Here is a 19117-nt window from a genome sequence, read left to right as displayed (position 1 = left end):
CATAAAGTTTAGCGTAACATTTACATACGTCTAATTCTTAATTTAAGATTTCTTTAAGTGAATAAAATATAATTTAGAACACACTACATGAAAGAATAAAAACAATGCAGCATACACAATTTAAGCAAAATTATATATGCATAAAACCATTTAGCCCGGGCATTCATTAGCTTGAGATACAAAAGCCAGTTATCAGTTTTTTTTTTTTAGTTTTGAAAAATGCTATATCTTGCAACGTCAATTGTCCATTGCTGGATACTGGGCGTGAAGCTGTCCACATTGTGGTGTTCAGACACTTTTGGCTCAATATAGCTTGCCTATTTGCTTAAAAAAACATTAAAAGTATATAAAGTCAGTTAACCAGTGTGCAAATGTTATGCTTGTGTTTGGCAATTGCAAGTTTTGCATCCCTAACACAAATGATACATCCCAAGCATGCCCCTGCCCCAATTTAATAAGCAATATTCTTAAAATAACAAAAAAAAAAAAAGTATAGGATGGCAACTCCTCTGACCCTTTGTAGCTATCCCAGAGTATAAATAGAATTTATTTAATTTGCATTGCTGATAGTCAGCAGTCTAGAAATATGAGATAAGTGAAGAGGCACACCATGAACAGGTTTAAATGGATGGCAATATGAGAAAACATGCACAACTGTCACAGCAATTTTGGTGCATGTACATAAGAACAGAGATATGTAGTTGTTTGTATAGTTTCTCATAGGTGCAGGAATATACATGAATTTGTTACTTTTGCTCTCCTGCTTGGTACATGTCATAAAGTACGTTGAAATTCAGCCTTGCATGGGCCCTAGTAATAGTATTAACTTGACCTACAAGTTAATGAATACAATATTTACAGTAACATCTTTTGAACTATACTACTTAGTATAACAAAACAAAATATCAAGTTGTAGTGAAAAGGGAACCTCAATGAAGAGCAAATTCTGATCGCAAGAAACAGAAAATTTAGCTTCTGAAAACCTGTGCACTTAGTGATATGCCAAGTTTAATGGAAAAAACATTACATGCTTTTTAACATTGTTACAAACTAAATCTAAATTAATTTGAACAGTGTTCAAGTTAGGAGAGCAAGCAGCACATTTATTGTTTAAGTGAAAGCTGGGACATGCAGACAGATTTATTATGCATATTCCAATGTGCTGTTATTTAAAGCAGCACCATGAATTCCAGACTGAAGGAATAAATTGCAATTCTTGCTACCACTAATTCATATCAGAAGTTTTCTCCTGTGCATTTTAAAACCAATATACAAGCATTGATAATTCCAATATTTATAGTATGGTGTGAAAAACCATTTTGTATCCATTGCATGGGATGAAGAGTTCCCAGACAAACTCAATAACTTCAAACCATGGTTCCTGCTGATATGAGTGAAGGGCACTTCTACAATTTAATTTACCTTAAAATTACAAAAGAATACAGGGAACCCACAGAAATCCAATCATAAAATGTTTTATGATTGCAATATTGGAATTAGAAATAAAATATTTCAAAAATGCCTCAAGGATATTTTGGAAGTTCTGAAATTATTATTAATATATATATATATATATATATTATTCTTTTGTATTATAATTCTTTTGTATTATCATTCTATTGTTTCTTAATCTGTTTTTTGTGCATCGTTAATGCCATTGTTATTGCCCTGTTGGCCAATTGAACATTATACGTTCCAGTGTATATACGTTTACAATAGTTCGATTTTCTTAAGTACTGGTGTTTTCTACATATAGGTATTGGCGTTAATACAATACTGGTCTTTAAGACCAGTATTGTATTAACGCCAATACCTATATGTAGAAAACACCAGTACTTAAGAAAATCGAACTATTGTAAACGTATATATATATATATATATATATATATATATATATATATATATATATATATATTTTTTTTTTTTTACAGTGAACATGTTTGTCAATATTTTAATGGGTTGTTTATCTTGTAAAAAAAATTGAATCAGTGAATTATGGCAAACAACTAACATGGGAAGAAGATAAATTGATCGACGAAGAAGTAATAAATGTTTGAATGTAGCAAATTTCTATTGTTCTACAACTGAGACAGTAAAATAATTGCTACAGCACATCCTAGTAAAGGTCACAGTGATGTACTGAGGAGACAGGAACAAAAAAAAAAAAAAGTTCAACTCACAGTTGTATTACTTTGGCAAATTAATTTATGGGGTGGAATATGCTCTTCTTGTTTGAACTATTCCTGCCCATGTCAAATATCAGTCATTTCAGACTTATGAAACAGTTATTGTTTTAGATAAAATTTTCGATTTGGAAATAAATTTTTTTCAAAAACAGCGAGTGTTCAAGGTTTACTGGATGCTGGATAAATGGTTTCATACCTTAATGATATTTTGAAAGTTTAAAAAGATGAGCAGATATCTGCTACATTTGGGGGGGGGGGGGAAGGAAAGCTTGTAGAAGAATTTTAGGTCAGAGTAGTAAACTGCAGTTGGCCTACAAACACAGTTGCAAACTAAAAATAATAAATAAAGTATTTGTACTAAACATGCCTCCATAACAATTACTTATTTTCTTTTTCATAATACTTCAATTCACAATACTTTTACAATTTAAAAAAAAGGCAATTCAAAAACATTTCACTTAACATAAATAACCAAACATAATAAATAAAACTGGAGGGTATCTATAATTTCTTTCAAAAGAAATAACTTATAAAACACATGAAATGATATTTCCAATGCCCAGTCTATTTACAACAGTTGGAGTTTTTCAAGAGTTACATCCACTCCATGTACTCCAGTATTTTGCAACAATATGCTCAGTATTTTCACATTTGATATGATATTCACTTTGAGCATCATGAAATCCCAGTATTTCTTATATGAAAACTAGAGTCCTCTTAAATTCTTGTTCCAAATCATGCTATTTTTGCTTCAAAAGTAACAGTAAAAGCAAATCTCTATATCATCTGTGCTGAAATACTTTTGAGGACTGACAATCATCTTGATATCTTAGATGACAAGTCACTTCAAGCTTTATACAGATGAAGCCTGTTTCCCAGTGATCCATCATAATTCACTCCTGGTGTCTCTTGTTATCTGAATCCACATAATCATTCTGTAAACGAAAGAACCAAGAAATCATTCTTTATATTAAATTAGTTATTTCAAGTTAGAATACAACAGAATGCACCCCACCTTCTGTATTTGTAAACAATGAATTTTTTGCAAATAATTTTTGAGAACAGATACTGAGATTGTATGTAAGCTTTCAATTGACCTATCTATATCATGCTGTGTTCATGCCATCATTTCAATGGCAACATCTCACAAAGTATGTTATTTTTGGATATTTTGCACATGAAAATCAACTGTACTCAGAACTTCAGAATTATAAAACAGTTCAGTTATTCAGTCCAAATTAGAATTTGGACTGAATGACTGAAGTTACTGGTTAATTACAATAAAAAAAACAGCTGAAATGCAATTAATAATAAGTATATGAACTGTCATTAGAGATTATAAATAATATCAGTTACAAGAAATGTCTAATTTTACAATGATATTAATGTGACTACCTTAGATAACATAGCATTTTTCTTAGGTATCAGGTTACTTGAATTGTTCAATTTGCAAATGGTATTATCATTGACTGTTTAATTTCTTTCTCAACTGAGTGTCTTTTATGTACAATCGAATATAGTTTTAGTAGTAACTATATACGCTTCTAACAGTCATAATAATATCATTAAAATTGAATAATCCAAGTAACTATTCTAACCCCTTCTGTAGGCCTGACAATGGGGAAAACAGTGTATTTGCAAAACATTGTCAAACCTGTTCAGGTGTTGGTATTGAGGTGTCTAATTTAACTGTGCCAATTCAATAAAAATAATTTTATCACATGATATATGGGGGGGTTGAAAAGTTTAACCCAGTATAGATTGCAAAGGTTTCTGTGAAAGACAGTATTGCCAATTGTGCTGTGGCTCTTGTGTTACAGAAAATTAAGTTTATAACTATATTCTTCTTTACAGATGGCACCAAAGTGTAGAAGGTGAATGAAAATGGCAACTGTTGAGAAAATCAAGCACCATGCAGTCATTGAGTACCTTCATTTAAAGGGTATGTCACCAAAAGAAATTGATGAAGAAATACAGCAAACATTAGGGGAATCTTGTCCTTCATATGGCATGGTCAAACATTGGGTTGCAGAATTTAAGTATGCAAAAGACACTGCTGAAGATGCACTCTGCAGTGGGAGGCCTCTTACAGTGTCAACACCTGCAAACATGGATGCCATTCATGGCCTAAGCATGAAAGACCACAGAATAACATTTAGAAAACGCTCAACGTCTACCATGTGCAAGCTCACGATATTATGGTAAATGTTTAGGAATGAATGTGCTTTAGGGATCCTAAAGCACTGAATGCAGATCATAAACATGAGCGTGAGGTTGTCATGAGATTGTGCAGCATTTTGAAGCTGGTTTTTTTGGAAGGGGAGTATATCACTGTAGACAAAACATGGGTACACAGCTATTACCTTTGAACCCAGAAACAAAAGAATAAAAAAAAAAAAAAAATTTAAAAAAAACTGGAGGCATCCTTATTCTCCCCCTCCTAAAATGTTTCAAGCGCAGAAGTCAGCTGGGAATGCCATTGATACATGGCATCTGTTTTCTGGTATACAGGAGTGATCATGGTTGATTTACTGGAACAAGATGGTAACAATCAATGCTGATTATTCTAATCTACCGAGATGTTTCTACAAGGAATTGAAACTTGAGAGGCATGAGAAATTTGCCAAAGGAATCATTTTGCATCCATCAAGACAGTGCACCCGTGCACACAACATTTGACTGGGAGTATGAGCTATTGTCACATCCACTCGACTAATCAGATTGGGCTCAGTTGGACTATTTTCTATTTCCAAATCTCAAAAATGACAGAAATTTAACAGTGACAATGCCATGACGGATGTGGTCAAAATACAAATTTTATTTCAGTAGGTTATGAAAGCTAATATATCGTGCCAGAAAGTGTGTTGACTTAAAGGGCGAAGGCTATTTTCAAAAATAAATGGGTTTTCATAAATTTTTAGAAACTTTAACCTCCCCTTGTATTAGTAGGGCATTATTCTTTCTCAAATGATAAATAATCATGTAGCACTCCTCTTCCATTTAATTTTTCATTTTCTTTCACAACTAATCCTCGTTATTTGATAAAAAAAAAAAATTACATGAAGCATTCACAGACTGTCTAAACCTAACAGTACTGCATTAAATTACATTTAATCTATGAATTTTATTTTTTTCATACAAATTGTATAGAGAATCAATAATTGTCAGAATTCTATTTACCTGATTTTAATGAAATATGGGATGGCTTGACAAATCTTTCCATTCTGTATAATGTAATGCAAATTGACAAGAAAATTTTGAAGAGGACAATTAAAATATGGATGATTTAATAAAGGTATATTGTGAAAAAAAAAAAAATTGTGATCATTCTTTATTGAATAGCCCTTGTAATTTTAAAAATTCTGTCCCTTTCACAATGGAATGGAAATTGGACACATGATAAAAAAAAAAAAAAAAAATTCCATTCCATTGTGGAAGGGACAGAATTTTTAAAATTACAAGGGCTATTCAATAAAAAATGATCAATTTTTTTCACAATATACCTTTATTAATCATCCATATTTTGATTGTCCTCTTCAAAGTAGCCCCCCATTTGATAAAATGCACTTACTCCAACATTTCTGCTATTCTTCAAGAACGTGGTGGAAGCCATTTTTTTTAACATTCATTTGAGAATTGCTTCTGATGACTGAAAATGTTTTCCTTGTAGCTCTTAACTTTGGAAATTAAAAGGGGGGGAAGAATACAGTGGATCAGGAACACGTTTGACATTAATGCTGGCTAAGTACCCAATGACATTACAAGAAATGCGAGGTCTTGCATTGTCATGATGCCACACACACCCACTTGAGTGTGGTACAGTTCTATTATAAGGCCATGAAACAGTCATGTAACATGGCACATGTTGGTAAACCATTATTTGACTGTAAAAAAAAAAAAAAAAGAAAAGAACGTAACCATTCCTACAGAATCCACAACTATTGCTTTACTCTGTGTTGGCAATTATGTAGACTTCCAAACAGCCTTTGTGAAGTCTAAATAATTCTCAGAGTCAAAATGATGAAGTCATATCTTATCCACTGTTATAACCTTGTGCAGAATCTCACCATCTTCAGTAATGTTGCAGCTCCTAACAAGCCTTCATATGAACTTGCTGTTGCTCAGGCACAAGTTGCTTTACTGTTATACAATGATCTTCTCTCATGATTACAGAAGTAGTGCTTATGGTTTCTGTGGTGACAGTAGTGGTTGGAGCTCCAGAACCAGATTTTTGTGATTGAATCATGTCCATCTTTAAAATATTCTAAACTTCCTGTGAGCTGCGCTATATGGGAGCATAAATTCACCATAAGCCTCTTTTAACATTTCATGTGCTTCAGCTAATGTTTTCTTGAGATGGAAATAAAATTTGCAAGCAGCATACTGTTTCTTGCCTGTCACGTCCATTGTTACGTAGGCATAACTGAGCAGACAAACTTCACTGTGCACGAGTCAACTGTGCAGTTGCTATGTGATGCAGCTTGGCAGCAATAGCAAGCAGTATGGTTTCTCACGAAAAATAATGATCATTCTTTATTGAACGACTGTTGTAGATAGAATATGTAACTGTGATCATTTTGAATCAACTCCAACTTATACTGCAGTAGTGTTTAAAATATCCATCTGAAGAGTTATATGCTCACAATATCTTTTTCAAGAGCAGATAAGATAATCAGCCAAATACCTTTTTTTTAAAACACAATAGTATTCAAGTGCACAAATCACCACACTGGGTGAAAAATTAAGTTAATAAAACAAAAGAATCTTTCATTACCCTGCTAATTAAGCTCAAGCAATGATTTTTATTCTAATTCACATTGAAAATATCTACTGGGGTATATTTGAACTACATATATGAAATCATAATACCCAAAATAAATCTAAACTTGATAATTTTAGAACCTCAAGGAGGAAATGATTTATAATTTTTTTTTTTTTTCTGTTGTAGTAGAGGATATCAGGTATTTCTAAGCATATGCAAAACTCAGCAGTGCAATAGTGATCACAGGTATGCTTACTGTACCTTGTCTGATATCTATGAACAGTGAATGAAGTATAATTCTTCACACCTTACAGATTCTAGTGTATGCACAAGTTGTTCATTCAGTCAAACGGTGTGCAGGTAAATTGAAATAGAGAATAACAAAACAAAAAAAAAAAAAAAAAACATAAGTATATTCTACATAGTGTATACTACCTTTCATTTATTTATTAACACTAGAACTGCTATGATGGTCAATTTGACTGTTGGCCTACTTTAAATTGTTACAGATTTGCAGGCTGTTTAACTAAAAAAAAGTGCACGTCCACGACATTTCCTAACTTTCAATTAACTTACAGAATGCACAATTGCAAATAATTTTGCACATTTTTCTTTTACATTTTAGCCCTATACCCAAAACTGCCAAAGCAGTGAAATTTGACTAAAATTTTGATAAAATAGCTAATTTTTATACAGTAAACCAAGTTTTTGAATTTATTTAACTTGTGACAAACATTCAGGATTCAAATCACCCTATGGTTTGTAAAAGCAGTCCCAGGTGTATATTGTCTGCACATGCCACTTCAGGTCTGAGCAATGTATAGTAGTGACACCTACACGTGTAGATGTCACTACTATAAGAGCAGATCCAAAAATGTCTCGAGGTATTAGAAAAGCTATCTGAAATGAGTTAAGTGGAGATGAATTTAGAGAAGAAGAAAAGTGATGAATTGATTCCTGATGAAAGAGGCAAGGAATTTAATAGTAGTGAAAATAATACTTCTGATCCTTATACATCAAGTGATACTGTAGATAATACACAACATCATAATAGTAAAAACTGTGTCCATCAAACAAAGCAGACATAGTTCAAAATCTGGGCACATATGGGAAATCATAAAATCTGGTGGTCCTTCAAGCTGTATGTGCACTACAAAAGAACATAATTTATAATAACCCTGGGTCAACTCCTTATGCAAGATGATATGTGTGTGTACAAATTCAATTCTGTGGTAAGTGCATTTTGTTTATTTGCAGGCACTTCAATGATAAAACACATACAGAACTGCACTGAAACTGAAGTGCAAAGACAATTGAAGGATAGTAATTGGCCTTATATCTATTCAAGAACTTGATGCTTTTATTGCTGCACATTTAGCTCATGGAGCATGTGGTGTTAGAAATTTAGAACTGGATAGTTTTAGTCAATGGTATGGGACCTCAATTTTTTCATGATCATCATCAGCCATTTTCAATCCACTGCAGGATGAAGGCCTCTCCAGCAACTTTCCAGTTCCTTCTGTTTTGAGCACTGGCCATCCATTTACTACTCAAAAACTCATGAACTTCATCTATCCATCTCCACCTTTGTCTTCCAGGTTTTCTTCTAGCTCCTCTTGGGTACCATTCTGTTATTTTCTTAGTCCAACTGTCATCATGTCTTCGAGCTATGTGTCCTGCCCAAGACCATTTTAGTTCTTTAGTTTTGATAAGAATGTCCTTTACTTGAGTTTGCTGCCTAATCCATGTGTTTCTCTTCTTATCTAACAGTTTGATTCCCAATATAATTCGTTCCATTCTTCGCTGTATAGTTCTTAGCTTCTCTTCCATTCTTTTGGTGAGTGCCCAAGTTTCACTTCCATAAGTCATGGTGGGGAGTATACATTGATTCATTATTTTACGTTTCAGACAAACTGGGATATTGCTCTTCAGTATGTGACTATATTTCCTGAATGCTATCCATCCAAAATTTATTCTTCTCTTGACTTCCAGCCATTTATCATTATTACAGCTAATAACTTGTCCCAGATCAGTATATGACTCCACCTTTTCAATTACTGCTCCTTCAATCATTTTTTCCCTTTCCGTGGCATACTTGGTCATCATTACTTTTGTTTTAGCCATATTCATCTTTAGTCCAAAATCCTTACTAACTGTGCATAACTGATTAAGATTTTCCTCTAATTCTTTGGGATATCGTGGCTTATGACCACAATGTCATCTGAAAATCATAAATGGTTTAGGTACTCTCCGTTCACATTGACTCCTTTCTGCGACCAGTCTAATCTTCTGAAAGCTTCAAGGGCAGCAGTAAACAGCTTCGGAGATATTGTGTCTCCTTGTCGAACTCCTTTCTCGATTTTAAATTTGCTACTGTCTTTGTCTAGTCTAATAAAGGAGCACTCTCATATATTTTCTTCAAAATCATAATATATGGAGTATCTATGCCTTGTCTTTCCAGTGCCCGAAACATTGCCTTATGCTGTATGGAGTCATGCCTTTTCATAATCCACAAATGCCAGGCATAATGGTGTTTTATATTCATTTGCTTTCTCCATTAGCTGTGATATTACGTGAAGGTGATCCATAGTTGAGAATCCTGTCCTAAAGCCAGCTTGCTCTTTCGGTTGATTCTCATCAAGTATTCTTTCTAATCTGTTAGTAATGACCCTTGTGAACAACTTGTAGATATGGGATAACAAGCTAATTGGTCTATAATTTCCAATTTCTGATTTAACTCCTTTCTTATGCAGCAAAACTATGATTGCATTATTCCACTGCTTAGGCACCACACCTTTTCTAATGCACTTTGTGAAGAGCCTTGCCAGTTTTTGTGTTATGTCTCTTCCTTGCAATTTTAACAACTCTACAGTAACTTCATCTTCCCCCGGGGCTTTCCAATTCATTTTCTTCAATGCATGTTCTACCTCATCAGGAAGAATATCGGGTATGTCGTATATGTTGCTACTTGGCAATCCATCTTCCCCACTGCTGGTATCATTCCCTCGCTCCTTGTATAATTCTCTATAGTAGTCTTCTGCTATTTGAATTATGCCTTCTCTGCTGTTTATAAGTACACCATCGCTATTCTTCAGTTTCAGTGTCATTTGTCTTTCTGTATTACTGCTCATGGCTGCTGATTTAAATCCTTTGTTTTCCCTTAATGCTTGTTCTACTTTTCTTGTGTTAAATCTTCTTATGTCCTCTCTGAGTCTTTCTAATGGCTTTGCATAACTCAGTATACTCAATTTTCTCCCTGTCAGTGTTTTTCTTGCTCTTCATTTGTCATCTTTGGTTCATCATGACAAGCGTTTCTTGACTAATTTTTTTTTCTTTGGATTTCTGTTTCCCTATAGGTTTCTTGGGCTTTATCACTTTCAGAAAGTTGTAATATTCCTCGTCGATATCTTGGTCCTGAGCAGTCTGCAGAAGCTCAAACTTGTTCTTAAGTTCCAGTACATACTGCTTTTTCTCCTCCTCTGTTATTTCAAAGACCTTTGTATTATTTACTCGAGTCAGTTTTTTCCTTTCCTACATCAAGTGTACATCTTACCATTCTGTGATCACTTCCAACATTTACCTTATTCAGGACGGTAACATCATTCACAATATATCTTCTGTTAGTGAGGATGAAGTCGATTTCATTAGTTGTTAATCCATTTGGACTCTTCCATGTCCACTTTCTGTTCACCCTTTTCTTGAAAAAAAAAGAGTTCATTACTGACATTCCTTGAGATTCTGCAAATTCCACAAGTCTTTCACCTCTTATTTCTTTCACCAATTCCAAAATTTCCTATAGTTCCTCTTTCTGCACTGTTTTGCCTTTCTCCAACCTTAGCATTGAAGTCCCCCATAATAATTGTGTAGTGGGTTTTCTGCTCATCTAGAAGACTCAATTTCAGTGTACATTTCTTCAACCTCTTCATCATCATGGCTCGATGTTGGTGCATAAATCATTATAATCTTTAGCTTGTACCTCTTAGAAATCTTGAATATTAGTCTTGACGCCCTTGGTGATGTACTTTTGAATTCCAAAATGTTGTTTTTAAAATCTTTATGGACCAGAAACCCAACTCCACCTTCACTCCTTTCACTGTTTCCATTGGTGTACAGCAAATTTCCACTTGATAAACTTATAAGTGATTAATTTCTTCTTCTTGTTTCAGCCAAACCGATGATATTCCAATTCACATTGTCTAATTCCTTTTCCAGCTCTAATATCCTGTCTTCACCGATGAGTGATCGTACGTTATAAAAGGCCAGGTTCAATTTCCGTGCATGGCAGCCTGGTCGTACCCAGAGATTCTTAGCACCCTCTGCTTCCACTCTGATCCTCTCGCTGCCGTAAGAGGGAGAGTGAAAGCTGCTGGGGAGGGAGAGTGAAAGCTGCTGGGGACTGAGAGCCATTTGTATTATTGTGCTCTCGTTGCTGGAGGGTTTGGTCTTTTCCTCTTCACGCTGACCAGGCGTCTTGAAGAGAACCACTCTACACATTCATTGCCACCTAAGTGACGTAACAGGTCTTACCATCGAGAAGGTGTGCATGAGTGGATTTTAGGGAGGCAGGCAGGCCAACCGGACTTCTCCTAAATCTTTTGTATTAGAGAGATATTGGATCCAGTGTTTTAGGCTGAGTGTCTGATAACACACAGGATACCTGTTCCCCTCTAAGCCCCTTTTTTCATGATACAATATCACAACTTTTTGTAAAATAAAGTGATTCATAAGATCTGACATTCTTCCAGGAAGGAGCATCCTTTCTATATACCTATAAACATTACAATAGATGAGCAGCTATTTCCAACTAAAGCTAAATGCCAATTCACCCAGTATATAGCCAGAAAACCAGACAAAACTTTAAATAAACCTAATAATGAATGGCTTTCCTTATTTGGGGTTGACCATGTAGTCAACTACTTTTGGAATATGTTGTCCTAAAACTAATGGAACCATTTCCGAATTGAGGTAGAAACGTAAACACTGATAACTTGTTTGCCGGTTTTGAACTAGCAAATAAATTAGTCAAAAAAAAAAAAAAAAGAAAAACCCCTCAAAACTCTACTATAGTGGAAACTGTAAATCGTGCTCAAAGAAGTTTCAACATCCATAAAAAGGAAGGCAGTGCTATATTCCACTTCAGTTTGTAAACTTGATGATTGCACTCTGACAAATTATCAGGCTAAAGCAAATAAAAAATGTCAATCTTGAGTATACTTCATATAAGTGTTGCAATTAGTAATGGTACAAAGAAGAAGAAACAAAACAAAATATGGAGTTGATGTTTTAGACCAAATGGCTAAAAAATATTCAACAAAAGCAGGTTTATGTAGGTAGCTGCTTAACATCTATCATAATATATTATATCTTGCAGTAATCAAAGCTGGATTATTTATAAAGAAATTTTTTTAATGAATCTATCTGAAGAACTCAAAAGAATATGCAGATTCACAGAAAGCAGTAGCTTAAACCAGTGAAAGTAGCAGGCATGTCAAACCTCTCAAAATGCATCAATGCCAAATTAGGCAATGCAAGGCAAACAGAACTACAGAAATGTGCAGTGTTCAAAAATTATGTAAGCAGAAAGCATACAGGAACCATTGGAAAAAAACTTGTTTAATTTTGTGCAAATTAATTTTTAAACTTCAATTTATTTTCTAGACAAAAAAAAAAAAAAAAAAAATTTCAAATTTTTGCTATCAGAAATATTACTTATGTGTATTAACCATAACACTTACATTATATCAATGCTTATAATAAAATATTGAAAACACAACTAAAGTCCATTTTATGCACAGTGGTCAAAATGAGTGGTGGTTTCAGGCATTTTTGCTAGCCAGCAGTTTTAGTATTAGAGTTACAGAATATTGTAAAACATCTCATGGTCTTCCTGTATAATTTCTTCAGCAAGTGAATTGCTGTACTTATTACACTGTCAGCTTCACATACAGTACTATATATACACATTGAGTCAGTTTATCCCAAATCAGACAAACAAGATCAACAGAAAAAGCATCTCCAATTTCCAAAGCTATTTTCATATTGCCATCTATTATAAAGATGGCAGCATGACAAATTTTTAAATTAACGAAACATTATTTGAAATGACTTTCAAAAAACTTAGATCTGTACAGCAGCAGTATTCCAGGAAATACTTAAGCTTTAATCATCACAATAAAAACAAATCCCATTATTCACATTATTTTTATCATGGGGGGGGGGGGGGAGTTAGGGCTATAACCACTGGATTTATGTACATACTTCTGAAAGGGTTAATGAATCAGAGCATGGATTCATACAGTAGAAGCCTTATTTGACCAGCCTGCTTAATTATTATGGTGAAGCCAAAAATGTATGCGGGGGAAAAAAAAAATTACATTATTTACCTTAACTTCAGGAGAGCTTTATATACAGTTCTGCATGAAAGGCTATCATATAAAACAAATAAAATTTGGATTATTGGTAAGATATAAAACAGGATAATCATTAATGGACATCCTTCAGAGTATCCCAGTGTAGCATGTGGATTCCCTCAGTGATCAAGTTTAGGGATCACTCCAGTATAATAGTGAGAGGGATGGGGTACATGGCAAATTGCTTTAAAATGACTCAAATCAGTTGCAGATATGATCTGAAAAATAGCGATCAAAGTGTAATGCTTTTAAATGTAAGGTTTGTACTTGGGAATAGAAATCCAGGAGTTCCTTAAAAATTTTAAATGGAAAAAGATTTAAAAGTACCTCAAGACAAAAAAAAAAAAAAAAAAAAAACTAAAGGAAATATACTCTAATACAATTAGTAAAATAATAAGTGGAGTTTACCTCAATATACTCTAATACAATACAAAAATTTACCATGCAGTATGCAGGAGCAGCCAAAAAAGCACGCTGTGTCCTAGTTGTAATTTATAGGAACTTTATAAGTAGGGAGAAGGATGTCACAATCCCCTGTATAGATGAGACTGCATTTCAAATATTGTATTGAGATCTGTAGGGGGGGGGGGAGAAAAACAGCTTCTGGAAAAGGTTCAAAGAAAAGCAACAAGATAGGTGAAGGAATGGCTTCAAGGGGACTGGCTTAAGTTTGGTAACTAGAAATCTTTGGTGGGTGGGGGGGAACCTAAATGAGGTATAAGGGCACCCAGTTTAAAGGGTTCAGTAAAATGAACAAGTAAAGTATATTCTGGTGGTTTCCAGTCTCTCTCATGAAAGTTACTTTTCGGCAGACAGCTGAAAATTATCAGAATAAATTACCTGCTAAGTTTCAGGGTAGAGAGTTTGTTAAAGTTCAAAACAAAAACTAGATACTCGTTTCTTGGTGAAAGGGGGAAGTATGGATAACTGGGATGTGTTTTGCAGGAAAAGTGTCCTTCTTGGGTCACATTAGGCATTCTAACATTAATGAGAAATGTCAAAATTTAAAATACTGGGTTTTAAACAAGTATACATTTATTTAAAATCTATAACTTCAGCATAAATAATATGAAAAGGTGAAGGAAGGCAATCCTCTTACCACTGCTAGCTGTCGTCCAATGTTACCAATAGTAATGCCACCTGAAAACACAACACAAGGAAGCCAGGATCTGACATAAAGAAATTCTCTTTCAGTATACCTAACAGGAAAGGGAGAGGAGAGGGAAAAAAATCATAATAAATCACTTCTGCTCATATTGCCTCTCCTGAAAAGAAAGTAATCCATTTTTGATGTTAACAACATACAATATTATTGTAATAATATATTAATATTTAACTGTTTCAAGTTAGTTATGCCTCAAGGTATTACTTCCTAAGTATGAACATGTTCAATGGGAGGAGATGCAGGTACCTGAAGATACACTATGCATATTTCACACTGATGTGTGGTCCTTGGGCATATGTTATAATTATGTGCATTTAAAATATGCAGTGTGCATTGTAGACTTTATCCTCCCCCCCCCAAAAAAAGTTATAGATAAAACCTAAGTACTTCTTAAAATTAAAGGGGGAAAAAAAAATTACAGACAGAGTTAACTCATTTTCATTAAGTAAAAAATGAAGTTACTCACATGCAAACTCCATGATAGACTAATAACTGAGTAACAAATGTTGCCAGTACTGCAATGATGACATTCATGCCTAGGCCACTGCGGGTGCGGTCAAAATACCACCACAATCCAATTGACAGAATTGCCAGAGACACTGAAAGTTGCAGATTACTAGTAAAGTCAATTTTCTAAGACCATTATTAAGGAAAATTTTGCACAGTATGAAACTAAAGAATTACCAAATTCAATTCAGGTAAGTATATCTATACAAATATGTTATAAAGTATTAAAACCTTTATGGGTGGAATTCAATTGTTTTTATTTCATAAAGGAGCTGTAACTGGCACCTGCAGCCATATGCAACTTGGAAGGGTTTCTAAAAATGAAACATGCACACCATAGCTTATAACCAAGCAAATCTACTACACAGTTTTGGTTTTGTTCTAGTCTGATTATAGTAGCATTTCATGTTTTTTTTTTTATATATTTTTTTTAATTTCAAGCTTTGTGCTATATAAAAAAAATTTATTAAAAATTAAATTCATGGTTATTTTTTAAATAAAAAGTATATAGTGTATATTTTTGCAATATCTTAAATTATCAATTTGTGAGGATACTATTTGAAAAAGTTTGTTCTAACATGAATAAAAAAACATTGGTTCCAGTTTTTTTTAAAGCTAGCTGTTCTTTATATAATGATTTAACAGCAATTTTCTTGCTGCTGGATCGAAGCCTGTGGCCAGGAATCCAAATTCCTTTAATTTTCATTCTTACTTTCATGTTTCACTTTCAGTTGGATTCTAATGTGTTCTGTTCACTATAGCAGTTGCTAGAAATTTAGACATGATACAGATGAAGGTTCCTCATTGACCATACCACCTCTCACTTAAGATAAGCAGTGGTTCCAAATTGCCAAACTCCTGCCAAGTAAAAGCCATCTTGTGAATAAAGTTTTGGTAACTTTTTTTTTTTAGCGTCTTTATTATAAAGAGGCTAAAATTTCTGTAGTCGTCCCCTTCTTTTAACATAACTCTCCAGCAAATAACACATACACCAGAATTTTACCTAATTTCTCTGTCAAACTTGTATACTTTTCTATAGCTACATAAATTAGGCAAAGATAGTCTCTAACAATAGTAACATTCTTGAGGCTATCATAACAAAAGAAAAGAACTCTCAGCACAGAAGTTAACTGCTTTAGTTCAGCAATCAAATTCTGAATGCATCAACTGATCTATATGAATCTGATGTTGTGAGCAGTGTTCCCTCTAATTTTTCTTATAGCTGTGCAGTGCAGAAACGCACCTGAGTAAAAAAATTTCAGACAAGATTAAATATGTGCAATATTTTCACAAATTGTTTTAATTATAAGTAGGGACACACATAAAAGAAATGTTAACAATAAATTTACACTTTACAGTTATTTATTTTTCTTGGAATTTCTCTTCTGTTCTTTGTAGAAGTCCATACTCTGTAGACATCTATATTTATTGTTGCACCATTAGCTAAATGCAATTTGATTCTCATAAGGTCACTTAAATGATCTTCGTGTATTCTATTTCGATTTTTTTGTTTAATTGAATTCAGTGCTAAATCCTCACTCGCAGTCTGCACTAGATGCTTGAAATGTTCCCATAATATCATAGAGAATGGATATGTTATAAAACTAAATTTGTAAGTAAGAAATTTAAAGTGTCACTGAAAGTTTTAAAAATGTTCCAGTTTTTTTTTGGCAATTATAAATTTTAATTCCAAATATACTTCTATTTTAGAAATAACATCACTTTCGTTATTTATAATAAATCGTGAATATTTTTTTTTGCAAGACGTATCACATAAGTTTCCCAAAGTTAAAATTATTGCTTTCATTTGTGATAGCATTAATATCAAATACTTTCCAATCATTTAATTCATCATCAGGAAATCTATTATCCAATTGATTACATACACGCTTGATAAAGAGAATTACAGCTACAGTGTCAACATCACTTTGAATTTTTGATAATACTTCTTTCACATTTTCACTCCAGAAAATGAAAATAATTTTCCAAGATATTGGCTTCTTAATGTTTATTTTAGCTTTAACATATTGATGTGCATCAATAATGTTTAAAAAAAAACTTTTGTAGATATTTGCAAAGCAATGGAAGCTCTCCTAATAGATCATTGAGTGCAATTAATGCCACATGATATTGTGAATTTGTCAACAGTATTTACTAATAGGATCATTACATTTGTTAACTTGCTCATTGCAATATGCAATTAATATTTCATAATTTTTTACTAAAGCATCAATGGAAAAATGTATGGATAACCATCTGACTTCATTTAATGGTCTAAAAGATACAACATCGTGTTTTGTAACCTGGGCTAGTTCTAATTTCCCTTTTTTTATTCTAGACTTGCTAAACATTGTGTATACAGTTCTAAGCAACTGTCTCTATATCTTGCATAATAGATACATTTTTCCATGCATCATCCAATCCTAAATCTTCTTGGTGTGCAACACAAATGTTGTTCAGATAAATGTAATATTTCCTTTTTGAGAATTGCTGCTACTCCATTTTTCCTTCCAAGCATAACACTTGCTCCATCTGACGTGAACATTACCATCTTTTGAATATCAATATTATATTCGTCACTATTATATTAGATATAATTTGTCAATATTATATTAGATTTAACACAAGAAAAGTAGAACAAGCATTAAGGGAAAACAAAGGATTTAAATCAGCAGCCATGAGCAGTAATACAGAAAGACAAATGATACTGAAACTGAAGAATAGCGATGGTGTACTTATAAACAGCAGAGAAGGCATAATTCAAATAGCAGAAGACTACTATAGAGAATTATACAAGGAGCGAGGGAATGATACCAGCAGTGGGGAAGATGGATTGCAAAGTAGCAACACATACGACATACCCAATATTCTTCCTGATGAGGTAGAACATGCATTGAAGAAAATGAATTGGAAAGCCCCGGGGGAAGATGAAGTTCCTGTAGAGTTGTTAAAATTGCAAGGAAGAGACATAACACAAAAACTGGCAAGGCTCTTCCCAAAGTGCATTAGAAAAGGTGTGATGCCTAAGCAGTGGAATAATGCAATCATAGTTTTGCTGCATAAGAAAGGAGATAAATCAGAAATTGGAAATTATAGACCAATTAGCTTGTTATCCCATATCTACAAGTTGTTCACAAGGGTCATTACTAACAGATTAGAAAGAATACTTGATGAGAATCAACCGAAAGAGCAAGCTGGCTTTAGGACAGGATTCTCAACTATGGATCACCTTCACGTAATATCACAGCTAATGGAGAAAGCAAATGAATATAAAACACCATTATGCCTGGCATTTGTGGATTATGAAAAGGCATTTGACTCCATACAGCATAAGGCAATGTTTCGGGCACTGGAAAGACAAGGCATAGATACTCCATATATTATGATTTTGAAGAAAATATGAGTGCTACATCCTTTATTAGACTAGACAAAGACAGTAGCAAATTTAAAATCAAGAAAGGAGTTCGACAAGGAGACACAATATCTCCGAAGCTGTTTACTGCTGCCCTTGAGGAAGCTTTCAGAAGATTAGACTGGTCGCAGAAAGGAGTCAATGTGAACGGAGAGTACCTAAACCATTTACGATTTGCAGATGACATTGTGGTCATAAGCCACGATCCCAAAGAATTAGAGGAAAATCTTAATCAGTTATGCACAGTTAGTAAGGATTTTGGACTAAAGATGAATATGGCTAAAACAAAAGTAATGATGAACAAGTATGCCACGGAAAGGGAAAAAATGATTGAAGGAGTAGTAATTGAAAAGGTGGAGTCATATACTTATCTGGGACAAGTTATTAGCTGTAATAATGATAAATGGCTGGAAGTCAAGAGAAGAATAAATTTTGGATGGATAGCATTCAGGAAATATAGTCACATACTGAAGAGCAATATCACAGTTTGTCTGAAACGTAAAATAATGAATCAATGTATACTCCCCACCATGACTTAAGGAAGTGAAACTTGGGCACTCACCAAAAGAATGGAAGAGAAGCTGAGAACTACACAGTGAAGAATGGAACGAATCATATTGGGAATCAGACTGTTAGATAAGAAGAGAAACACATGGATTAGGCAGCAAACTCAAG

At 33.7% G+C, this 19117-nt stretch overlaps 1 protein-coding gene across 2 annotated transcripts in view; it reads right to left on the bottom strand.

Moving 5' to 3' along the window:
• Positions 1-2737: 2737 nt before the first annotated feature.
• The window catches only part of LOC150090982 (insulin-induced gene 2 protein-like), a 31293-nt gene continuing 14913 nt past the window's right edge, over positions 2738-19117 (bottom strand). Inside the window, exons 3-5 of one of the 2 annotated variants that reach the window (XM_090380941.1) lie at positions 14990-15156; positions 14458-14557; positions 2738-3121 (exon numbers count right to left, since the gene is read on the bottom strand). In XM_090380941.1, the coding sequence (XP_090237067.1) occupies positions 3080-3121; positions 14458-14557; positions 14990-15156 (309 nt within the window). In that variant the 3' untranslated portion in view covers positions 2738-3079. The remainder of the gene's footprint in view (positions 3122-14457; positions 14558-14989; positions 15157-19117) is intronic. The other variant, XM_090380948.1, reaches the window with a different exon arrangement.

The sequence above is a fragment of the Mastigoproctus giganteus genome, chromosome 1 (assembly GCF_048544385.1).
Source record: "Mastigoproctus giganteus isolate SK-2022 chromosome 1, ASM4854438v1, whole genome shotgun sequence".
NCBI classification, from domain to species: Eukaryota; Metazoa; Arthropoda; class Arachnida; order Uropygi; family Thelyphonidae; genus Mastigoproctus; species Mastigoproctus giganteus.
This window is presented reverse-complemented; position numbering and strand designations above follow the sequence as displayed.